Consider the following 26475-nt stretch of genomic DNA (forward strand, 5'->3'; position numbering starts at 1 on the left):
TACCTGCTCACATATGTTTTTCTTGGATCTTTTAATTTGCTCACAGGTTGTGACACTTGGGGGGAGTTCTCATTTTCCAGCTTTTCTCTGCAACCATAATAACTGGAAACATACATGTGGGTTTTGTTTTTGTTTTTTTGGGGGGTTTTATATCTTCCTTAAATGAAAGCTGAGATTCTTACTTAGTGACATGACTGGAAATACTGGAGCTTTTAAAAAACACTGAAAAGAAAAATAAGACAAGATAAAATCACACAAGAGCTAGCTATGCTGACTCTGCTGGAATTAATGATAAAACAGTCTGACTTAGTGGGACTTACTTTTCAGTTATTTTCATTTCAGGGTAAAATTATGTTTTGAGTCACTGCAAGGTTAAAGTTACGGTTGCTGAGATGTCCTAACCTTCTTCATTAGGACTTGATAAGACTTTCTTCCCCCTAATAAAAAACGTATCTGTTCCTCTCCTCTTTATATGATAGGTGGAATAACTTCAGCACTCACAGCTTGTGAACCCTCAGCCCAGTCAGGTGCAGTCTGTCCCTGTCTGTGAACTTTCTGAAGGATATTTAGATTTTCAGTTGTTTCTCTTTGCCTGAGAATGGATTTGAGAGCATATGGATAGCTGATAATTTATTTTTTAAGGTTATTCTAAAGTTCTGTGCATACCATGGGTCTGTGCCTTATGACTGATGCAGAGATGCCATCCCCTAGCTTGCTGTAATCACTCTGATGATGACGGTAGTGATGGACATGGTGAAAGTGCCCTTACTTGTAATGAGCTACCTTGTGTCCTTTCCTTCAAACATGCAAATGGCGGTATTTTGATTGAAATTCTTCAGCTGGCAAAAAGCAGTTCTGAGCTGTATTTCTCTCTTGAAAGTGTACTCCCAGCTCAGAGGTGAACGTCCCTAGGAGCCGTGTGGGTGTGTGGAGGTGAGGGCAGGTGTCAAGAGGCGCCTAACACAGGCTGCTTTCCATTGCCTCTCCATTCTGTGTCCAGTTTTTTTTTATTGTTTCTGGGATATTAAGAGTAAGTTGCGTGCTCCTGAGGCATTTGAATTGCCATGTGTATTTTGTCCAGAAAGAATTAGCTTACTGCTTTATTTGGTGATTTGTTGGCTATGCAGCTTTCTTACTCTTTTGTACAGCTTTCTGATGTGTGCCAGTTTAACCAATCAGTTAAAAAACTATGGAGATGCAATAAGCTTTTCATTGCTAAGGGTAAACTTGCTACCCTTTGTGGAGACAAATACACCAAAGCAGGCACTGCTTTTCCAGTTTAACAGGTTTAGCTGACATTACTGGTTTGCCACCGAGTTTATTATAGTTTCATAACTCACACAAGGCTGGCAGCAACTGTTTGGCTTTTCTTTCTTTGTCTGTGTAGCTGTAGTGATAGTCATCAGGGCTCTCAGCCCTGCAGATAATCTCTTCAGGGTTATCATTTACTTACAAACAGTCGTGTGAAGTATTTGTGAAAAGGCTTCTGAAGTGGTATTGCGGGCGGATGCTGCTGGGAGCTGCAGAGCAGGCAGTGTTTACACAGGGGCAGAGGATTTCTCTGCCTGGTGTGGTTCTCCTCAAGTGCTCGTATTCTGCGCTCTACACTGTTTGCCTTTTTAATGAAGTGAACTGTTTGTTTGAAATATGTGGTAGAAGGTATTTAAACAGAAACTAAAGTAAACTTTTGGGCTGTTCACATAAGCCATGCATATCTGGTTTGTGAAGTGAAGGAAAACAATTTGGCTGCAGCTTACCTCTGGGAAGGGCAGTTAGGAGCTGTTTAAATAACGAACTGAGCTGCGGCAGATGTTGCTGCAGCCTCTTACAGGCCTTCAGTGATGACTGCTGCTCATGTAGGCATTCCTCAGGATGCTGCCTCGTGGAGAACTCAAAGTTGCTGTCGTTATTTAAAAGGAGGATTTATTCATTAGCTGTGAAAACTTGGGTACATTCATATTTGATTAAAACCATCCCAATTAGACAATGGACTGTTGAGATCCAACATATGCTATTGCCTCTATAACGTCATTAGTAACCCAGAGTCCCCACTTTGAAATAAGATCGTGCCCGAGTGTGCAGACATCTGTTTCTGCCTAGCCAGATGGAGGTCAGCAACATAACTTAAACTGCTAATCCTCATTGTGGAGAGGAGAACAGGAATCTGAGGAAGGTAGAAACAAATGAACTCGGATCCTGCTCCTGGCAAAGCATCAGGTATTGATGGCAATACAATGCCTGGAACATGCTCTGCAGAGCTCTGGTAGTAAGTTTCTGCCTAACTGCAAGCAGAAGTTCAGAGAGCAAAGGAGGGCTGAGTGAAATGATACTCTTTGTGGTTAAGGCATTACAATTCGTCTCAGAGAACCTCACTGCTGTTCCTGGCTCCGCCACATTTGTGTCTAATGAGAGTGTTAGTCGGCTGCAGCACAACTTTTCTCAACAATGACTGGCAAAACGGAGACCTTGATGATGGGGAATGCTTTTCACCCCCTGCCATAACACAAAACAATTAAAATGGTCATGTGGGGGTTCAGGAGCAGAGATTTCCAGTCCTGTCCAATAGAGACCATATGTTTCCATCCATCATTTATATTTTTTGGCGGGGAAGAAAGCACCAAGTTGGTTGGGACTACAATGCCACATCCTCTGGCATTGTTTCTCTGCTTATTCTCCTTGGGAGCAAGGGGAGTCACAACACTTCAGACTCCTTGGGCTCAGCATAGAGATTAAAACAAACAAAAAGTCCTTATACTCCCGGAGTGCAATAAATATGCTAGAATTTCAATAGGATCCAAACAAGCGACAATAGTAGCATTAAGAGCTGGCAAATCCTTTGATGTTATTGACCAGAAAACGACTGTTGTAGTCTCTGTCATGAACATTTAAACTTTTGACCTCCAACCTTTGTGTCAAATGGCTTTTCCATATGGAGGGTTACTCTACCTCTCTTAGTACCACTGCATTTAGCAGAGCATCAAACACTTCACTGGTGGGAAACCGATGCTTAATACATTGGAAAAGCTCCAAGATTGCCAAGGGGATGGGACTGAGGAAAACTGTCTCCTCCTCTTCTGCTGAAGGGTAATGAAGTCCCTAGTTTTCCTAGAGCCTGCTTGCATCTGAACTCTGCACAGGGAAGGGAGGATTGCCTCGTGGTGGACAGGGGACAGGCATCTTAAGTTACTTTTTATTACCACCTCTTTTATGCAGTGTAACGTGCAAACATACAGCTGAAAGATGGGCTTTTACAGGCTGAGGATGTCTTCATATTTATGCCACAGAGCTGAAATCTTGCAGCTCTGGCACTGCCCTGCGTGAAGTGCTGGCTAAGTGTCAGGGAAAAGGGTTTGCAGCCATCTTGGCCTTGGGGAACATGCCAGGAGTGCACGGAGTATGAGGGGCCATACTGGCCCGCCTGATATCCTTTCCAAGCAATAACCGAAAGCAAATGCCCAGGGGTTAATGTAAGAACATGGCAGGTGACTCTCCTTTCCTGTTGCTCCTCTGCCAATTACACAAAATTTTCAGTGGAGGAATTTATTTGTGGTTTCAACGCTTTTGGACTCTTACTACACTTCTTTTCTGTGACTTTCCCCTGGAGGCCATTTAAATTTCCTGTGTCCATAGCCTCCTTTGTCACTTGGCTGTGTGGCAGGGAATGGTGGTCTGTGCACCTCATCCTCATTTGGCCACCTTTCCCCTCTTCTGGCTCCTTTTGTCTCCTTATAGCACCCCTGGCTTCTTCACTAGGATGTAGAGAGGAATGAAAAACAGCCTCCTCTTTTGTGCCTCCCTACCCACTTAAATGTGCAGAAAAACAGTCCTTTCACACTTCTCTCATATTTCTGGTTTTGTGCTCCACCTAATGCTACATTTTCTCCCCTCTTGTCCCTTAATCACCAAGCTGAAGAACACGGCTGTGCACAGGCAGCTGATGTAACTTTTTCCCTGGTCTGCCTGCACTGGAAGCTGAAGAAAGCTACACTGTTGTACTCATCTATGGTAGTGGCAGAAGGCTCAGTCAGAGACTGAGGCTCTGTTGTGCTAAGCACTGTAGACAGGTGATGTAAAGATGGAAACTGCCCTGAAGAGTTTGCTTTTGTGCTGTTGCTATGCAGGAAAATCTTTGCTAATGCTATGGGCCGCTTTGCCCACTACCACATTTGTATGCTTCTGCCTGTTCAGGTCTCTGTTCTTCAGTTTTTCCTTTTCTCTCATTAGCAGGAAAGTTTTTCCTCGTTGGTGAGGCTGGACCTACCCCACACAGTCTGTGACACTTGAGTCCTAGCTGTGAGGCTGGTGTGAGTAGGACACAGTGCGGGAGGAAGATCTCAGGAGATGCCGCAGCTGGTTCTGCATTCAGGAGCCCTCTGCAGACATGTGCCCCTGCTCTGCACCTCTGGTGTGGACACATTACTCTGCTAACTTGAGGCTGTCCTCACAGGGCATAAGGACCATGAGTGTTAATTAGGCTGAGGTTGTCTACTCTTAATTTTTGATTTGTATTTTGAAATAAGCATGTTTAGACATAACATGCCCTTCATCCCATTTTTCAGCAGTGGTGCTCACTTTAAGTGGTTGAAGTAAAGGGTTGGCCACTTTGGGTAAGCAACACTTAGTTCCCAAAGTAAGAAAAGCATAGGCCAGATCCTGCCATTATATCTACAGAGAACAAGAGAGAGGGTGAAGGTGAAAATGTTGATAAGGCTTTATGAGGAACTTCCGTATTCTCCCATAGAGAGCCCTTTGGTGGGAAGAGAAATGGGGAATACTAAAAAAAATCCTAAAAATCCAAAAAAGCGTAGTTATATCTAAAACCGATGCTCTCATCCTATGTGTGAGTAGTAGGAAATAAAGAAGTTGTCTGTAAAGAAAAATGACCTTAATAAAAGATCATGATCAAAAGCCAAGAGAGATTGGTAAAGAACAAGCATTTATAGGCAATCGAGCCACTCTTTTTAAGGAGTTAAAGAAATAATGGGTAGTGGGTAAAATACTGTCATTCTAGCTCTTGTTGGGACTTTTCACTAAAGAGTGTCTCAGGCAGGATATCTCCATATTAACAGTGACCAGGCTGAGGCCCAGGGAAGTGACACAATTTAACTATGGCCCTTTTTGTTAACAATATTTTTCTCAAACTTGGCTTGTAAAAAGTAACTAAGATTGATTGGAATATCGACAATATGTCATTCTCAAAAATAGGCTGAATGAGCACTTAGGATAAATGTCAATAGGGCGAATTAAAGGAACTCACTGTACTTTCCATCTTCAGTAATGGTGTGAAACAAAAAGTAACCAGCATAAAAATGAAATATAGGGGAGAAACTTTCTGAGCAGATGAGGGAGGATGATAGAACATGGAGGAAGAAAACACCCTAAAGTCAAATATTTAGAAATGTCAGGAAGTAATAACCAAGAGCTGATACGTGTTGTCTTTATTTGATTTGAACAGTGCCTATTTCACCATCAGTCCCCTAGAAATGCTATGGTAGGTCACTGCCCTGTGATGAAGGTACTGTCTTGTAGTGGGAAAATGGAACATAATGGTATTTGAGACTGTGTATAAGAAACACATACCCCTGCTGGAAAGATAAGTTTGCAGAAATATGTTTTTTGTGTTATAAATTTCTAAGGCTGCCTCCTCCTAAACTGTGTCATGTCAGCCTACATGACAACTTGATGCCCAAGAGTGCAGGGGTGACAACCCTGTATCTCACACAAGCTGGAAGAAACCCAGAGAGCAAAAACAAGTGATCGTGATTAATTTAGGATATAGACATAGAGATGAAAGGATGCAATAAATGCATATTACCAAGTGGTCTGACAGCACATGCAATAACTATCTGCTCATCTACAAGAGCTTAAAAGTGTAAACACCACAGAAGGAGAGTAATTGCTAAAGATGATACAGAGAGAAGCTAAATAATTATGAATATTTGGATGAAATTTTAAAAAATCAAGTTGAACAGCAGGGAAAAAGAAATCTCTGAGTGTTCATCTGATTGTGCATCCTATAGAATCTGAACTGTTTTAATATCTAAATATAGACATAATTGATCTAATTACACATTTTCCTCTCTAATTCCTATCATACCATAAAATACTCATCAAAGCTGCTAAGTATAACCTATTTCCAAGTCTTTCACCCTGTGATCCAGACCTTCAGCTGCTGGAAATCTGTTTAGCTACAGTGATTTTCACCATGCTATACTAATACCCAACTGTTTGAGGTTTGGCCTTTCAAATAGCTTTTAAACTTGATTCTGGTGCACAGAAGAGCTCACAGGTCTCGAAAGTGTTGTTTAAACAAACCATGTTTGCAGACTGACTCACGCTGCTGCTTTATGAACTTCTAAGAATGTCACCAAAGCTTGTTGAAATACCCAACTTGTCTTTATTTGTTCCCACATCAAATCAGTAGCAATACATGGATATTTCTAGATTTTTCCCCTGGTTTCTAGCTTTCTGTTGCCTCTCCTTAGCCACATTTACCTTTGCATCTTACGGATATTTGTCATTGCTGAGTAAATATGTGCAGCTGATAGCAGGGCATTCATATGTGTTCCTTGAGCTGTGTTGAGCCATAGGGAATGTTGTTCCCTGATGCACCTCATTCCCACTGTTCAGGAAGCCCATGTTAAACCTCTGCTTAGAAGTTCTTTAGAGCTGAGAACCTCACTGTGAGATTTCTTCTTTAGTTCTCTTCAGTGTGGATCAAGATTTATTTTTTTTGTAATCTTTTCATTTCCTCAGTTTCCACTTTGTAGCTCACCTTCAACCTCTGGAATTTGCTGTGTGTTACAGAAATGGGTATGAACCTGGTAGATAGGTACAAAATATTTGTATATATATTGTGGTTATGCATCCAGTTACTTGCTGCACGCAGAGGAGGAAATGTTGAGGATTTGATCCTTCATACACATGTGTAGTTAATGGTGGGAAGCATTCCTGAGCATCTGGGTAAAACCACTTGTATGGGGTTCTTGAGAGTTAAACATGGATGCTCATTTTGGTTCTTATAATTCTCAGGGCTGGATTTATAAGTGGTGGAGGCTGCACTGACGCATGGTAGCATGAGAAGTTGGGGGAGGAACAGCAAAACAGCAAGTGCGTTGCAAGGTGGAAGCTGAATTATTTTTTAGCTCCATAGTCCTTTGGAGGTATGGGAGGGAGGGATTTCTTTTGTCAGCTTTCTAGCAGAGGACATTCTTTCATTTTCTTACAGAGACCACATTATTAAGTTTGTTAAGAATTGCTGCATGTGATCCAGAGGCTGTGAAAAGGATGAGCTGTGCTGTACCAGTAACCAGCTGCATTAGATGAAACAGTTATACCTCCACGTAACAGAATGATGAGGCTAAGATGTCTCATCATCATCCTCTTTTCCTGAAAGCATGGGCCAGTGTACAGATGCTGTCTATATGCACTTGTACTCCTGTTCATGAAGGTTTTCTAAGGTTGCTTATGGGATGAAGCAGCCAGTGGTTTTTGGCTAGAAGGCAGGATATTCCTGATGCGTTTCTACCAATCCACTGTTTGTTCTTGGGTAAATTGTGCTGATGGCGTGCTTTGGCTTTCCTGCTCAGAAAATGTATGTCCCAGGAGGGTTGTGGGGCAGCAGTGCTGTGCCCACCCCACTCCCCAGGCAAGTTCATAACAGCACGATCAGGGCAGCACAGGGAGTTCTTTCTTCACTTACCAGTGCATCCATCCCAGTGGAAACAGTCATTTGTAAATCACTGGGCTATGATGAATCACAAATTATATTCTTAAAGAATTGGAGACTTTTCTGTCCAAGGTGTTCTGTACATGCAATATATTTATTACCCTACAAGTCTGTCTCTTACCACATTTTTTTGGGTTGGGTTTTATTTTTTTTTTCCAGATGGGCAAATGGCAGGGAGCGCTGGAGTCAGTTGAATGGGGTTGAGGAAGTTTAGTTAATATTCCTGAAGGCAGTCCTGCTGCTCAGAGTTGCAGTGACTGGGAGGAATAATAAAGTGTTTAAACTGAAATCAATCCAACAGTTATTTAGCCAATACCTGCAACAAATTTGGCATATTAAAACACCTCTCAGTGCCAGCTGGTGAAATAATTTCCAACCACTTTTATTCCAGCATAACAATAACTGCTCTTCCTTCAAGTGTTTGGCATGCTGGTTGTTGCAGAATTACTAAAAACAATAAACCATGTTCCCACAAGGTGTTTAAGTTTACAAACTGAAAAGTGTTAAAATGGATGGCAGGAATCTAAGATGTTCTGAAGTCTTAATTTTTGTTTTTGCAAAGGTAGAACTTATTTTTCAGCCATAACAAGAGGCGCAGAGCTGGAGCTCAGTGCTCAGTTTGTGAGGTTTGGCCTGGAACCCCCATGTTTTATTTTTAAGATCTGTGAGCACAAACAGAAGGTAGGGAGGGGAAGTCTGATCATCATTAATACACACAGACACATGAAAGGGATGTGATCTGATGGAAAATTGTCTTTTCTCTCAATGTGTTAAATCTACTGTATGTTATCACAATTAACATTTTGTGTTACTGAAATGGAGAGGGACTTGCCCATTGAAAGTTATTTTTCCTCAGTCTCCATCTGTCCATTTCTTGGCTTTATACAGTTATTTGTCTGTTTTTCCCCAGTTTTGCCACGACTACTTCTTTTTCCTGTTTAAAATCCCCTTCTCTGTGAAGTCAGATAGTGAGTTAGTCATGTCCATATCAACAGGACTGGAAGTCACATTGGAAGTGTGTGCGTGCATGCGCACTCAGACACACGGAAAAGCCTCCTGAGATAACTGGCTGTAGCACAGCAGTGGATCAGCCTGAAAATAAGCAGTGCTTCAGATGGGAAACAGCCACACTTAAGCAGCAACCCCAGTCACCGTAGGGAGACTCTTCAAAGTGCACAAAGTTAAGTGCGTGCATTAACGTGTGGCTGTGGCTCAGTCATTTTTTCTTCCTGATTAAAGCCTCTGTATAAGCATACATAGAAAACATAAATCACCCCTTTTTGAAAGAGAACTAAAAAAAACCCCAGAGACAACATGTGCTCTTATTGAGCTCTAATGCAAACTGTAATTAAACAGAAATCCAAAATAAGATCTTTGCTTGGCAACTATGAACCTAATTCTTGCCATAAAACCTGGCAATACCATTAAGTTCAGATCAGTTGAAGCAAAAGTACGTGAAGAAACAGTGGTGCCCTTAGGGATTCTGCAAAGCTGAATATTAGAAAATTCTCATCTGGTGATCAGCTTGTAAACCAAAGGAAGTGTAGAAATTTTCTGGCAAACTCTTCAAAACTGTTCTGCATATTGAAAAGACATTAACAGAGAGGCTATATTTTGCCTGATACTGTATCTGTTACATCTGGTATGAAAGCTTGGTACTGCCAAGTTCGGCATCAAGATTGTGATGGATTTAAGTGGGAAGGAGATTTCACCTCACGTGAGGTTATATCTAAGATAGAATTTTGCACCTGGCTCTGCTCTGACATGTAATTTGGGGAGCTGATCGTCCTAAGGACAAATGTGCTGAAACATAACAAGGGCTTCCTGTGTTGGGCTCGAGTCCTATGTTTTCTTGGCCCTGACCTCACAACACAGGTGCAGATATATCGGGGCCATACTGGGCACATTCAAGCCAATGCAGGAGTTTTGTACAGTAGCACGTTTTCTTGATGTGCTGAAAAATGCAGCCTGTCATTTCAGCAGCGTCTCCCTCAAGGGTTTGGCAGCAATCACAAGGTGCTTGAGCAAGTCAGCTAGCTGAGGGCACAGTGTTTTACTAACATTATCACCACAGCTGAACTTTCCAAATGTAGTGATCCCCTAAGTAAGTAAGGCTTATTTGAGAGACTACAGAGTGTACAGAAAAGTTATGATGAACTTCAGTGAACTTTGTAGCAGCCTGACCCCTCTGCTATTGTCTCAAGTTGTTGCACAGCACCTTTGAGCCAGCTGGCATTGTCCTCCTTCCCGCCAAGTCTCGCTGTGAATTGCTGCTGCCAGCTACATCTCATCAGATTTCAGTTCAGGTTTGCTGTTCAGCAGCAAGGACCATATACACCTGTCCTTTTTCCCAGTTTCTTCACCTTAATGCTGCAGCAGAGACTTAGGTTGTCAATTTTCAGCGAACAAGTTCTCTTTCAGAGAACAAATGTCTTCTTTTTTACAGTATGGGAATGATTGTAATTTGAGAGAGATGATCCTATTCACTGCTTTAAGGAAGCAAGAATGGTTCTTGAAGCAGAAATAAAAAGGCACGTTTTACACAACAAAAAGTCAGCATAAATTGATGTATTTTCCAGAAAATCTCACAGTGATAAACTGATGAGTCTGTAGCACTTCAGGCAGTTGTGTCTCCCATTTTGTTTTAAGGAGACCCTGCTAGCTGTGCAAGGGACAGGAGAGCATCTGAAGGAAGCTTGCAGTGGTAGGCAGCAGAGAACTCAGAAGGAGACAACAGCTAGCAAATTCAGTAATGCACAAGGAATGTGTTCAAGTGTATTTCCAGTGCCTTAGCATGTCCTTACAAGTTCTTGAAAATAATGGAATTTAAGCACAGAATCAGGTACTTCTAATGAATTGGAGCTGAGGGCTGCAAATACACAGGCAGCATCTGCTTATGTACTATACACTTACGTCAGGGAGTCTCTGCAAGGATATAATTGGTCCAGGAATTCACAGTTGCATTTGGCTGTTTGTAAGAAAACTGCTTGGCATACACTGTGGTAGTTTGCATCTTATCCAGAATTTTTATGAAGATAATAAATAATTTCCCTAACAGAAGAGGAAGTCAGATTTTGTTGATTTATTTTGGTGACGGTAACAGTTTTTGCTAAGGGTAAGAGTTTTGTTCCTCGTAGTTTAAATGAGAAACATAAAAGCATAGTCAGAGCAGGTATCCTGTCTTTTACACTGAGCTTTCTAGATAGGTAGAGCATCTCACACAAATGACCAGGAGTCAGATAGGTTCAGATTCAGTTCCAGCCTGAGTAGTCTCATTCTTTACTCACCTACAGCATAAATAATTGTGGCAGAAGCGCCTTTAATATTCTGATGGTGCCTTTAATGAAATAGTTACTGGATGGGAGATGAAAAAGCAATGTGAAACTGGCTACAGCCTCAGTTACTGCTTTCTAAACGCCTTATTATGTATTTCCATATAAATACACGTCAACCGATTACATTTTTATGCAGTTTCAAGTAAGTTCCAAGCGAAGCCCTGGACGATGGGTGCTTTGGCAGCTCTGTGTTTGATCTAAGAGTCTTTCCATATAAATATTCAATGCTTTTCAAAGTGGAGGGGTTTTGGGCCCCCAAGCATGTAGAATGTACAAGCTACTTTTGTGCTGAGGGCTGACCCAAACACAGGAGAATTTGAATTTCATCCGTAAAATTGACTCCACCGGTTCTGTAGTTCTGTACATTATTCTCCCTGTCTCCCATTTAGCATGTTAGTCTGCTGACAGTAGAGTACACAGCACTTAGCAGGTGGTTTGTGGAACCATCAGTCAGGAAATTGTATGATAAATAGGAGGTAGCCAGGTTTAGTGGCACTTCATTCTGCTTCAGCAGTTTTAGCCTGACTTTGGAAAAGTCATCATGTGGTTTTTCTTAAGGGTTGCAACAGGAGATGACTACAATGTAGTAACTTACTACACATACACTTGAGTTATGATGTTTGCCAGCTGCATTGCTCATGTGTAAATAATAAACTGTGAGATGGATAATTATGTTGGGTTTGATATGCAGCTCTACTCCTGCTGATGGAGACAGGTCCCTCTGCCATGATGGAGTACGGCTGTTTCCCAGATGGAAACTACAAACAAGAAGCAACCAAGATATACAAAAGAGCTTAATGTGAGAGGACTCAGAAAGATGTTCTTCGAGATTTATAGCCTATGTGTAAATACAACTTGTTGGTGCTCTGCACAGGCCCCACAAAGGAGAATACCCTTTTTGGATTGTTTAATACTGAGTTTCCATTTCCCAGATAGGGGAAGGTAGCTTTTACATTCAGTAGGATTCAAATGGTGTTTCACTACTAATTACTGGAACTGATTTTAATGGGTATGTGCTCAGGCTGGGTGAGGATGGGACAGTGGAGGCTTGGCACCCTGAGTGGGATTGCTTGTTTTGGCCAGGTGAACTACATCCTGTCTGACGTGTGTGGATAATAAAGTCTCTGTGGATTTACCTCTGCTTCCCAGGCTCACTCTCTTGAGACACGTAGGGCAGAGAAGGATTTAGTTGTGCATCTATGAGGTTGCAAGTGAATTCCTTTTTGCTGAAAAATGGTGCTAGATTTCTATAGTAAAATACCAGACATCTGCTTTTAAACCTCCTCCCTTAGGCTTACACTGTTGTAGTCAAATACCAGCAAAGCAGGGAAGAGGGCAGGCAGGGAGATGTGCTAAAACATACTTCTCATGCTCCTTTTCCCCTTCACCTTGACGTATGTTGAGGAATGTGTTTCAGGAGGTGGCAGCAAGCAACTGCCCCATAGACAATGGCAGTGTATTCCTAGTCATCTGTGACCCGGTTTTGACTCCCACTGAAGCCCATGAGTGCTTGCCATGGGGAATAAAGCTTGTAATAGGTTGCATGCCAAAGTCCAGTTGGTACAGCAGAACCAGAATTAAAGCTACCATGAGTTTGAGCTCCCCGCTTACATCATAAGCCACAATTGTTTTTCATTTAGGGTGCCTAAGCCCTGAGTCAATAAATGGCAGAAATGTGCTGTGGTGTTTCACAAAATCAAGCCATGAAACGGGACAGGCTTTTGTCAGGTGTTTCCAGATTTTCTTGAAATACTGGGAATATTTCCTCAGAAATTACATGATTTACCCTTCATCCCCTGTGTTTACTCCCTCAGGGCAATGAGGTTTGTTCCTGTAGTTGTTTTCTAACTTCAAAACATAATAGTAAACCAGCTCAGCTTTTTACAAACACCATAAGGAAAAATTATTTATTTTAACCATCTCTAGCTGGCACCAGGGAACTGCTTTCACAAATAATATAATCTAAGAGGAGGTTTACGTTTTCCTGAATAGGAAGGGCAGGACATATAAAGAAAACATACCTTCAAGAGTCAGTGGGCAAAACTGAAATAGGCTCGGTTTTACTGCCAGGGCATAATTAAGGTTTTCTTTCTTTATAGAAGCATTTTAGTAAATCCATGACATGACCTAATGTCTGTACTTCTCAGCTTTTGGTGTTGGATAAACACATGACTTCATCCAAAGTGGTAATTGGGTAATAATTGTGCAGGATCAGTTTGTTTCGTGCTGCTAGAGATGCTTAGCATCTCACTTGAATTTTGAGCATTTGGGAGGCAGCAGTGAGCAGCATCTTGAGGCACACAAATTGCACCGGTGTGCTGCTGAAGAGAGCTCTGGTCTGTGTGCATTGTGCCCTCCGAAGCTGGGAAGCAATCCAGCTGCAGAAGCACTGCGTAGGGCGGGCATGTGCTTGGCCCTTCAGGGCAGAGCCCATGGGGGCATCAGAGGCACATTCTCCCTTTTGTAAGCCTCATCTCTGAGGCTCTCTGGAAACAGTGGGGAACAGGAGTCCTGACAGCTGCAAAATCCCCCATCCTGTGAAAGCTTTGGAGGAGATAGAGCAGGGGGGCTTACTGCAGCCATGAGTCCCTGGGTCTCGAGCCATAGGGACAAAGAAAGCATCCTTCCTTTTAAGAGCCATGCATGAAATGAGTCTCCCTGTCCTTGTGCACATTCCTACAAGTTTGGCCACTGGTGTGGTGCAGTTAAACATCTCCAATATGGCCTTTCCCAGTTGCATTTCCCTTTTAACATTGTTGTCTGATTTACTCCAGTTTTACTTATATTTCTCAGCATGTCACTTCAGTTTGGCTTTCTGTTGTATGAACATCTGTTATTGTGTGTACATCTCTGAGGATATACTTTTTTTATTGTATTGTATTCTCTGCTTAGGCTTTTCGTCCCGGGATGATTTTTTTTCTTGTTTTAATAAAAAATAAATCAGGAATGCTTATGAAAGCCTTGATGGTCCTTTTGATCTGACACTTCACATATGGGCACATAATTATTTATTAAAGACTTTCTTTACATCCCTTTCCATTTAAGCTATAAAAAGAGAATATTAAAATTAGTAAATACATATTCATGCAAACACTGTGGGCCAAGATCTTCTCTCCAACAGACCTGACTGACAGCATCAGGGAAGGAGATTGTGACCCACAAGTCGTTGTACTGTTAACATGTGCTTTTCAATATCTGTTCTCTCTTTATGAATGTTGTTTTTAAAGAGTCATTGGAGATTCTCAGGTCTGGAAACATCGCTTTTTTTTTTTCCAGATCCGCCTCACCTCTTTCCAGCATTCCACCCTCCTGTGCCAATTGATGCAAGACATCATGAGGGACGCTACCATTATGAACCATCTCCCATTCCTCCTCTGCATGTGTGAGTATTCAGTGATATTCATTGTGTATTTTCCCTTGATTCTGCTGCCTCAAAGAAGGAACCTTTGCAGTGGTTGAAACCATGCACCTGGAACACTTTTCTAGTCTTGCCAGAGAGTGAGATTTACTTTTGGAAAGCATCAAGGTTATCTGTTCATGAAGCAAAACCCATGCTGGTGCTTGAGGAATTCTTGTTATGATAGGTGGCTGGCAAGTGTTACCTGTGTGTTTTGCTGATATTTATTTGTGTTATGTCATTCTATAAATACTAATTTAAAAGGTGTTCAGCCCTGTGAAATACAGCCAGACAAACATGTATTTTAATATGTCTGTATTAAGCTTGGTATTCTTCATAGCTAAAATTTCCTCTCATGCCAAAGGTGGGTTTTTTTCCTTGTGACTGCTATGAACCATAATGAAATTTTCGGTAAATTTTCATAGTCCCTGTTGTGTGTGCATACAGGCAATTGGTTGATTGATGGGAATGTCACCCAAACAAAATGGCAAATGTGATAGAGCACATGGTTTACACAAAGATAAAAGAAATGAATACCAGTGATAACATGCATTAGAAAAGGGTGGTAGTGGTGAAATCCTGTAGAAATAAATATTATCTTACTCTGTATGGGGAGACGGATATCAGCATTGCGGGATAAACCAGTTGTTTTGTCCAGAAAACTGCTATAATATACCATTAAAAATGGAGCCGAAAAGCAAGGCTTGGTACTTCGCTAAAAGGCTTGATGTATATATTTAATCATATCTAATAATCACCTCTCATACTGAGAAACTAGAAGAAGAAAAGAACAAGTAATACTTTGAAGAATAATGCTAGTTGTTTAGATGGCAGATTGCTTTGCCATGGCTATTAGTTACAGCTGTGTAATTACATATATGCAGAAGAAAAATGAAGTTGTTTTAAAACAAGTCCTCCTCTGTGAGCAGAATTAATTGATATTAACAATCCTAACTACATGCCCAAGTATACACACAATATTTTACTAACAGTTTTTTTGGGTCAGTCTTCTATTACTGAATTGTAATTTCAGAGCAAATTTGCCTGGAGGTAAGTAATAAATCTGTGTTGCAGTCTTCTCAGGCATTAGAGGAAAAGTGGGTATTTATAGAAAGAGAGAGTAGATAAATTCATGATTTATTCCTTAGGGTTCCTCTGATGCATCACCATTTACACCACAATCAACCACATCATAAAATAAACACATGCCTAAATTTGCTGCTAAAAACTGTTGTAAGCTGAAGGCAGCAGGCTCAGAGAGGGTCATTACAGGATCATCCTAGATTTTGCAGTGCAGTCAATATTCTGCCTGAATGTTTTTGGAGCTGGGGCAGATGATCCTGCTCATTATGAAGTTAGTGGGGAATTTGGCTTTCTCTGTTGTGAGGCAAATGGGGAAAGGAGCCCCGGGAAGGGTTTTAACCTGCATCAGCAGACAACCACCATCCAAGACCCAGGTACTGCCTGTGAGCCTTCAAAGAGGCTTCAGGAATCCTGTGCCATGTGGGACTCAGGCTGTGTTTGCTGACCTGAGCCATCCCTGGAGCCTCAGTCCCATGAACCCAGTCCGTAGCATGACACATCCATGACACCCCCTGTCCACAGCCAGGGCTTTTGGGTGGATAGACTTTGGGTGACAGTGGGAAACTGGGACTGGCAGCCTACACTGATGTTGGTTCCAGGGTTTCTGTAAGAGCCCCAAAAGATGTTGGAAAAACCTGTTTCATACCTGGCATTCAGGGGTAGTCCTCTCTGAACCCAAAATTGACACTTCTTCTATGGAAGGATACCCCGCTGTGTGAGGCCCTGCAGAGGCTTGTTAGAGATGAGGATTTCTTAGTGTGATGTGATATGACGACAGGCAGCTGCTTTAGAAATACGCTCTGATATCAGCCCAAGCTTTAAGCTTAAAATTTTGTTCATACTGGCCATTTACTTTTCCTTTAACATCTGTTAATTTTCTGCTCATTTGGTTGTGTCACCGTTGGAATGATGAGCTGTAGTGGACCCTTGGAGCTGTTGTGGTTGGTGTAATTAAATATAAATAGGCAATTAAGCAACTTAAAAAAAAATTGGTCGGACTCCAACAGCTTCTTTTTAGATGTTGAGGTTTGTCATGCTTCTGCAGTTTTCAGGAGTATGTTTTAGTGTATATATATATGAGCTAGGCACCTAGTGGTTTTCTTGTAAGTTTTACTGAGCCTGGTGTGAGTATCACTTAGGAATGATCTCATTTAGGATCACCTGGGATCGTTTGGAGCCACTACTTGAACTGCTATCCTAGCAGCCATTATAAAAAAAGGAAGGAAAAAAAAACTGAAGTAAGAACTAGATTGAGAAGGTATTTGAGAATTCTTAGAAAAAATAGCAAGAACACCAGTCAGGATGCAAATGTTTACCCACAGCTTCATCAATGACTTCATTGTATGAGTGGTTTTCTCCTCAGCTTCACAATACTCTCAAAAGTGTGTATGTAATATAAATTTAAAAAAAAAGGACAAAAAGTTGGCATGATTCCACTTATCCAAGCTTCTAGAAATATGTTCCAGAGCCTTGTCAAGCCTTAGTGGAATTAGTTTAGGTATAAAACAAGTGCAGAAGAATGTCAAGAGGGCCTCATCTGAGTGATAACTACAGTGTCTGCCCATAATTTTGAACAATGCCCAAGTGAAAAAGAAAAAAGAAAGGAGGAATTTTAAAGCTGTTACAGGGCTCTTATGTACTTGCAGCCCTAAAAAAGGTATATGTATTTATATATATATTTCTTATAGTTTAATTGCTGATGGTCAGAACTGTTGTATCCCAAATTTCAGCCTGGAGCCAATTTTTATAATTTGAGTTATAAGCCCCTAAAGTAAGGGTTTATGTTTATGATGGAATTGCTGACAGATGCTTATGTATAGTAGGACTAGCAGGCATTGCTGTAATTATGCTATCGTATCCTATCATTAAAGATTTCAATTGAAAGAGGTTTATAAATTGCTCTTCCTCTTAGATAAACCACCCTACATTAAGGCATCAACGATATGGTGCAGAATTAAATTAAAATCTCATAAAATGAAATATGTTCTGTATTAGCTGTTTGACACTTAATTTGCCTCTGAATGAGTAGAGGAAATCACAAATTAACCTGCCTTTGTTTTTCCAGCCATGGCTTATTAGGTGTTAGAACAACTGCAATTACAGCCCAATAATAACCCCGAACCCTTATGAATATGTACTGAAATGTGTCACTTCATGTTACCGAAACCTGTTTGTTAGGACTGTGTAGTTATCCTGGAATTTCTACAGTACATCTTTGATTATACTTCAGAGAAGATGTATGAAACTTAAATTGTTCTTCAGTGGCAGTGTATGAATAGCAAAATCAAAGCTGGAGCTTGTGTTTCCATTTTTTTTTTTTTCAAATTCCAGGCATGAATCTTAGTTTAAAAAAAAATAAATCCAGTAAATTGTAATTCCGTTTTGCTGCTTTCCATTGAACTAGCAAGTTAAATTACTTGATAAACATCAGATGATTAAAGGAAAGCACCAGAAGCATAGCTTTAGTAATCCCACTCCTTGCTTTGCTTTTAGTTGCTGTTTTTGTCTAGCCTTTCCTAATTTTCAAAATTGATTTCTAAAGTCTGGTACTAAAGCAGGAGCTGAAGCTCAACTAAGTTTTGGTCCTTGACATTTGCTAGGTCATCCATTAGAGTGTGATATCTTCTGTGGCTGGTGTGCAGTGAGTCAAAATCATCATGCTAATGAGGGTGTTTATTTGAAATTAGTGCTCTAACTGTACTAATTTTCTTACTCCTCAAGAACCAAATCACAAGTTTATTATTGGCTAACTTTTCCAGTTGCTTGATGTCTTTGTTGACGTTGTCTTTCTTGGAATGAAAGTTGTAGGCAGTGAACCAAGAAAGAATAAGGATGTCTTGTCTATTTTTATGACAATGCAGTTGTAAATAATTTTATAATCCCACAACTTTTAAAATCTGATTTAGCCAGGATTAGAGCTTTCATTTCTTATATTAAAAAAAAAAGCTCTTAAGGCAGAGGCAAACTTCTACTGGTGGACTTAAATCCCACAATTTAGGAACCTACCATTCTTGGTCATTCATTTATTCTCATGCTTTAACCAAGTTGCATTAATAGGTTGGTCCCAATCTGCTTAATTTCAAAGTTGGGTTGGAGAGCATTTGAAGGTGACCTATCCTGATATTTCCAGGCATGGTTACCGTGGCTGTGAAGGAAATGCAGTCCTGCAGAGATGAGGCAGGGGACATCAGTCAGGTGGCAAAATCAGGAATGGCTCCAGGGTAATGGCCTGTGTACCTATCGGAGTGGTTAATGCAGGTGTTGCAGGAGGCCAGTAGGAAGTTAAAGTTTCAGGACTGAAGGTACTACAAGATGCATCATGAATCCATTTGGTCTCCATCTCTTCCTGTTGCCATCCCATTTTACCTTAGCTCTGGATTGCAGGTAAGGAAGCGTGAGCAGGTAAACATAAGGGAAGGTGTACTGATAATACTCATACACCTGTGGGGGCTGCCCTCACAAGGAGGAAGTTTCAAGGTAAAGCTGGTGTATTGTAGCTTCCTAGGATCAATGATAATACAAGATCTGCTTTTTCCTAACTGTTGATTGAGAACTAGTGGCATTGGAGTTTGGCGGTCGTACACCGTGAAATGATGCAAGTGCAGGTAATTCTTCATGAGCCTAACAGGAATGCCTTGAACAGGTATTTTGAGCTTTGTCAATGCTCCAGTACTAAACCAAAGCATGTGTTTTGCTTTCAAGTGACCTTCAAGTTGATAAAAAGAGAGTCTGATTCTTAGATATGTTATTTTGTATCTAATTTATACACCCATCAGTTACACAAGGGTGAAAAGAAGAGGGAGAGGGAGAGGGAGAGGGAGAGGGAGAGGGAGAGGGAGAGGGAGAGGGAGAGGGAGAGGGAAAGGGAAAGGAAGGAAAGGAAAGGAAAGGAAAGGAAAGGAAAGGAAAGGAAAGGAAAGGAAAGGAAAGGAAAGGAAAGGAAAGGAAAGGAAAGGAAAGGAAAGGAAAGGAAAGGAAAGGAAAGGAAAGGAAAGGAAAGGAAAGGAACGGAAAGGAAAGGAAAGGAAAGGAAAGGAAAGGAAAGAAAAAAGGGAAAGGCAAAAAGAAAACACAACAACGGGAAAGGGAAAGGAACAAAAAAGGGAAAGGAAAAGGAAAAGGGAAAGGAAAGGGGAAAAAAAAAGGAAAGGAAGGCAATGAAAAAACAGGGAAAAGGAAAGGAAAAGGGTGAAAGGAAAGAAAGGAAAAAGGGAGAAGAACGGAAAGGAAAAAAAACAAAAAAAAAGGGAAAGGAAAGGAAAGGAAAGGAAAGGAAAGGAAAGGAAAGGAAAGGAAAGGAAAGGAAAGGAAAGGAAAGGAAAGGAAAGGAAAGGAAAGGAAAGGAAAGGGGGAAAGGAAAGAGGGAAAGGAAAGAGGGAAAGGAAAAAGGGAAAGGAAAAAGGGAAAGGAAAAAGGGAAAGGAAAAGAAAAAGGGAAAGGAAAGGAAAAAGGGAAAGGAAAGGAAAAAGGGAAAGGAAAGGAAAAAGGGAAGGGAAAGGAAAAAGGGAAAGGAAAGGAAAAAGGGAAAGGAAAGGAAAAAGGGAAAGGAAAGGAAAAAGGGAAAGGAAAGGAAAAAGGGAAAGGAAATGGGGGATGGCCAAACATGATAAGATTAAAGCATTGGCTCTGCAAAATATACTTGATTGTGAGAGAAACTGCTAGCCATAAGTTTGATATGATGTTCAGGTTTTCCCAGGCTTGCCATGGACATTTGATTTTTCCTTTTGCTTTCATTTCTAAGCTCTTATTTCTCTTTAAAAAACTCAGTGTTTAAACCTCTTAAATCTTTTACCTGCTGCTTTACCTCAGTGTACCTCTAAGCTGTAGACTTGGCAAGGCGTCCGTCAGCTTGTCAGAGCATTCACTGATCCTTTCGCAGTGGGAAGGAGAGCCCCACCCATCATGAAAAACATCGCTCATTGAATTGGCTTTAATTACTTTAAGACTTGGGATGGCTTTTATGGTTTAGCCAGGAGCCATTGAAGAAGAAAGACTGGGAAGCTCATGGGACATGAAAAGATGACTGTAGTTACAGCTTTCCAAAATCATCCGTGAAAGTAGTTTCTGTAAGCAGTGAGAAATCTTTTATTAAATGGGAAACACCCCGAGAAACCTGTCCCTGAAGTGTGGCATGAAGAATAAGCAGCTGCTAATAGCCCGGAGGATTTTTATAGGAAGTTTCTGAGAAGGAATCAGCATGGTCTGCTGACTCGTTAAGGTTATTCAGAGTTTGTCGTATGCCACAGATATGCATGTTCTAGGCTCTGCAAGTAGGCTCTTTCTTAGTGACAGAGCAGTGTGGAGACAGTAATTCACAGAAGTAAATAGCAGGGCCAGATGCCTGCACATAAACTTCAGCAGATAGTTTTCATTCAGTGTCAGGCCTTTTACGGCTGGGGAAGAGGAAGCCTGCATCTAGACCAGAACTGTGATCTTTCACTCAGTATATAGTGTTGCGTCATTTAAAATAGTGAATCGGTGTTTTGTTTAGCTGTTCATTCTTGTTTAGTAATATTTACCTTAAGACTTGCAGATCATAAATTCTCCTTTGCAAGCATGCTTGCAGAGTAGCTTCAGAAACAGACTGTTTTTAAAAACTATCTGAAACTGCAAAAAGTTTAGAAAGCTAATTATTGGTAGCATGTATTGAATTGCAGAAAAAAACCTGTTATGTAATGCTCGTAAATTTTTGATTCTGAGACGCTTAAAAGGAAAAAAGGTAGGTTAAAATGTGGGTAAAATAGATAAATATTTTTGAATGTAACTATTTTACACAAGTGCAGTTACAATGAATTAAGTAACCTGTAGTTGGAAATTTCTGCACAGTCAATTCAACTCAAATTTCTCACAGATTTGCTCTTTCCCTACTAGGAAAAAGTAGCATTGAGGAACAGCTATCTTATTTCTTCTGGAAAATAAATTCTAGATCAAATAAGGGTTCACTGCTAAATTCATCCCAGTTTTTAGCAAGCACATTTACATGAAAGTCAACAGAATTGCCTCTAAGTGCACCAGATTACATTTGGTTCACGTCATTCATCTTCTTCTGTAGTGGATAATACTTTGTGACATAATCATTTTCTCTGCAGTAGCTAATTGTAATGCCAAGGAACTACAATTTTATAAAGGAGAAACAATAACAGCAGATAAATATTGCGTTAACAGAGGCTCTTTGTTCTTTTCATACAGCCAGCTTGATTTTGTGCTGTCTGGGGAAGTTACAGCAAGTGAAATAAGAGGAAAATTTTGGGGAGATTTTTAATGTAAAAGGAAAAGTTTGTAAAATGCAATGGTTTGTTGTGTTGAAAATCTTTGGTAGAAGCTTCCCCCAGATTGTTTTTTTTTTCCTTTTAATGTTGAGAAAAGCACTTGAGAGGCAGCAGTCCCCAGCCCTAATGAGAAAGACATGCTTCTAGGGGCTGGCAGCTGGCTGACCACTTCTCATCATACAGTCACTCGGGAGTAGCAGCAACTCACAGGGTATCTTCCTGGTGTGACGCAGGGGGAGGAAGAAGGAGGGAAAGCCCTTGGTGGTCCTCAGGAATGCTTCTCTGCTGGTCTAAACGGTATCGGTTGCCTCATCCCCATGTGAGAGGTAGAGTGGCACAGGTTTGTCTGGTGGAGCCCAGTCCTGTGAAAGAGATTCTTTAAGAGATTTTTATGTATTATGCTGTTGCAGAGAAGCAGTTCCTAGGTTTATCAGCAGCAAGGTATCTCTCAATGCTCGTCAGCACCGCCACTTACTGATTTACCCCATCTGGGCAGTTAACAGTCCTTAGATGAATTCTCGGCTGCCAGTGAGAAGTGGTTCCCTAAGGCAGGCTTTCAAACCAGCATGAATTAAGAGATGATGGAAGCAAAAAGAATGGCCAGCAAAGTCGTGCCTCGGGACACTGTTCTATGTAATATTTTTCTGTAGACTGAGGAATAACTAGGCATGACTTCAAGCTGTTGTGGCAATCCCTGTGTGCAGATGTGCATACAAGTGTGCATATTTATGTGTGCTCGTGCACATGTTTCCTTTTTACATTATAGGGTGAGTATCTTTGCTTGGGTTTATCATGGACTGAGTAATTCTAGATCTCTGCAGTTAAAACTAATGGAAAGAGCTACTCAGAGTCTGAGAAGGATGGAAAATTGGAGGGAAAATGGTAACAAAACAAGAAGGAAAAATATTCATGGGCAAAACCATTGAGAACATGTGGATCATTACCTTAATTTAACATTTAACCAAAAATATATAGAATAGCTGCAATGCTTGGTTCTGCTGCTTGAAATTTCTATTATCTCATTTTGTTATCAGCTTCAAAGAATGCAAACTCTAAATACAGTGCACATTCAGAGGCTCTGAGCCTGTAGTTTCTTGGACAAAATTCCTGTGTTCTTTGTGCTGTAGTCAGCAGTATTAGTCGAGTGAGCAGATATTGACTGTGGTATTCACGTGCAGTGAACCAGAAGCAAGCCAACTCTATAGAGGCTGCTGTCAAACTTGTTGCAGTGGCCTGTGAGGTACTGGACTGTGACAGACTCCTTTTTTTTCAGTACAATTCTTCCACTCATGTTAAATCTTGCTTCAAAGAGAACTGAAATGTTACAGTCTTAGCTCTTTTTTTTCCCTTTTCTTTTTTTAAAGTGTACTGGTGAGATTCCTGTGTTGTGAAAAGATTCCTGTGTTGTGAATTGGAAGTTCCTAAAGTGAGAGTAGGTATAAACTCAAAGAAATGTAAGCAGTGAGTACATCTGCGGTTTAGGAACACAGAGCATCTTCATCATACTCTTACACAGTCTTTCCCTGACTTAGAATTCATCCTCCCCCAACAAAAACATCAGGTCCTATAATCTTGGAGTATCGATTGAATGTAGTTTAGACTTTTTCTTTCCTAACGGATGAAAAACTGGAAGTTAAATTAATACCTTGTTTCCCTTTTTGTCACCATATAGATATATTTATGCATATGCCTATATTTGTTTGCATATATGTAGCAAAACACAGGCTCCTGAGCTGGTGTCAGCAGTGCTTCTGAGGTGCAGAAAACTAACTAGCCATCCCCTTGCATATTCTCTGTTATATGATGCCAGGGAAAAAACCGCAATGATACCTTTATTTCACTGAAAGGTGAGCAAGTTTGAGCTGGCTGTCTGCCAAAATCTCCAATGCTCAGCAAAAGCCTGCGTCCCAGAAAGAAGAAAACCGAACAGCCAAAGCTATAGCAAAAAACATATATATTTTACATATAAAACAGATATATACAGTGAGAATACTATATACATATAACCCCAGAAACCCCAAATAGCTTCCTAAAAGGGAAGAGGGGAAGGGAGAAGGGAAAAAGGACAAAAAAAGGATGCAAAGGGACAGAAACAAAACAGGTATGCACAATCTAAAAACCCAGTAACCAGCAAGATAAAGAACTGGCAAAATCTCACTACTTCCCTTGGGAGAAGCAGGACGGCTGGACACGGCCCAGCACTCTCCCCTCACACATGGCAGACAACAGCAGTCACTGTAGGCCTCAGCTCCAGATAAGCCAGACCGAGACAGGGACCCACCGTTCTCGAACCTCGCCGGAAAGGAAGAGAGCGAGGTCTCGCCGGTCGGCTTATTTATACCTCAGGTTACGGGAAGGGATAGCATTTCTTCCTTGGTCACCTTCCTAGTTCCTTCCTGGTTACAAGCTGGTCTCCGGGTAGGCCTAGGGTTTAAACTATCACAAAAAAATGTGCTCAATGAGTGTTTTATCTGTGTGCCTCGGGGTAGGCTGGGCCAACGTTTATGACTGATGTTATCGATTAATAGAGGAAACAATTTAAAGAAAAATGTTATGCTGTTTGATTTTTGCTTTTAGGATACATGACCAAGAAATGACTTGGGACCTTATTTTAGAGGAAGGTTTACATTGAAGATGGACCCTATGAAGTTGCCATTAAAGAGCAGGCGCTTAATCTCTTCCAGCACTGCATGTGTAGGTCTGAATTTACAATACACTATGACTGCATTTATAATCAACTTTATAGGGGTGTTGGCAATTTTCTGGAGACTCTGTGGAGGTTAGACACAAAGGCAATATGTCCTGAAGCCCATGAGTCAGGAATACAAAGCTTCTGAAGGAATGAATTGACCTATCATCTTCTTGAAAGCATTATTTATGAGGTGTTGTGACCATTGGTGTTAAGGATCAACAGAAAATTAGGGGGAGTATTTCACATGAGGGAGAATTTCTAAACATATCAGATTTAAGTGGCTATCTCTTTAAAGATATACATCTTTGAGTCTTGTAACTCCTGTTGAAATTCAGCCTAGATTTATCATGCCTTTTCCACTGGCCCATGGAAGGAAAGATTGATAGTCTAGTCCAGTTTATAGAGGCCACCAACGCAAATAGCCCCATTTAACAACATTGTAGACAGATTTGGCAGGGGAGGGCAGGAGCTGAATGACCAAGGGCAATCAGGTGTTCTCTCTTTCACCCTGGAAGATCACTATCAGCGTATATCATCAGGACACTACCAAGGAAGCTTTCATAGCTGCCTCTGTCTTTTGCCATAGTCATTCCTTGGACACCACGCTTCCATCCTTTTCCGGGAACTGTGTTTCTACTCCTGTGATTAGACTGAATTGCAAGGTGCCGAAGGAGCAGATGTGTAGGTTGTCCTGCTTGTGCAGGTATATTCCATGTTGGCAAGTTTGTTCCCCTTAGGGTTTTCATCTGCACACCTAGCTACCTACTCTGTTTAGAGAACTAATAATATAGATAATGCATTTACCTCAAAGACTTCAAAACTGAATGTACTACTTCTCAAAAAAATGTGCAGCCAGAACACTAATTTGCTTTATACTTAGTGTTTGTTTTCCCCTACAGTCACATTAAAAGTGGTGTTTTCACCCATTTCTGGTTCTTGAGGTTGTTCAAAGTTACAGCTTTGCCCAGGAAATGCTTTTTTAACTCCGTTTTTTCACACAAATAGAACAATAATAGTAGTGTGAAGCCTTTATCTTTTGTTTCTTCTGGGGGCTATGGTGTTCCAGCCATTATATGTTCACCATTTGTGAGAACTAACTTGCAGTCTGGACTACATAGCAGCAAAATGGCTTTCAGTGCCTGAAGGATCAAAAAGAAGCTGGCCTGACTGAGGCAAGACTTCTCAGACCAACAAAAGAACTGAGTGTTTTCCTCATCTTATTTGGTTGCACTTGAGCCAGCTCCCATACCTGGACCTTCAATACTGGCAGAGAAAATATGAGAAATGACTGTTAGCGGAATATCTTTCTCCCCCCCTCCAAACTTAGCAGCATTCACCTTTGATATAAGTGGTGCTTCATATACCCGTGAATCCTACTGCTCTCATGGATGTTGCTCCTTATCCATGACTTGCACACCTGCTATTTGTGGTGGTACTTTGAGGATAGGAGAAGCTTGGAAGCTGTTGTGTTTTCATAAGGTCACTCCTTGACTCGCAGTCCTGGGTACAGCATAACGTGTGCACTGTACAGCTGGTATTGTCACTCAGGTGCGCTCTTAAAGTGGATTTTCTTCCCCAAATCATATATTTGTCTTGGGGAAGGGGGAGGAGGCATTTCAGAAAATAATCTGTGTATTTCATACAGAAATGTATATATATATAATTTTATAGAGGAATTTCTGTACATCTGTATAAATTATTTTTTTCTGCTGCAAGTAGTAGTGTTAGATGAAAAATTCTAGCTGGTACTCTCTGTCCAGTAACAGTCACTAATCCTTGTGAATATCAATTTTAGGCTGTCTGCTTATGTTAGTACAGAGATTTGAAGCAAATCCAACCATACCTCAACAGAAATGATTAATGCTGAACCTTCACATCACAGTTCCTGTCACGATTGTGGTCCTTTAAAGTTAGAATTTTAGTCAAATGTTCCGTTCACAACCAAATCTGGGTAGTAAGTACAATAGGAG

The 26475-nt window shown here is 40.9% G+C and overlaps 1 protein-coding gene across 3 annotated transcripts in view; it reads left to right on the forward strand.

The window, feature by feature from the left end:
• The window catches only part of GLI3 (GLI family zinc finger 3), a 210038-nt gene that overhangs the window by 98487 nt on the left and 85076 nt on the right, over window positions 1–26475 (forward strand). For all 3 annotated transcript variants that reach the window (XM_027710129.2, XM_039378407.1, XM_027710130.2), the window contains one exon: window positions 14341–14446. In XM_027710129.2, coding sequence (XP_027565930.1) covers window positions 14341–14446 — 106 coding nt within the window. The remainder of the gene's footprint in view (window positions 1–14340; window positions 14447–26475) is intronic.

The sequence above is a fragment of the Pipra filicauda genome, unplaced genomic scaffold (assembly GCF_003945595.2).
Source record: "Pipra filicauda isolate LSUMZ 115617 unplaced genomic scaffold, ASM394559v2 scaffold137_size4652046_pilon, whole genome shotgun sequence".
NCBI classification, from domain to species: Eukaryota; Metazoa; Chordata; class Aves; order Passeriformes; family Pipridae; genus Pipra; species Pipra filicauda.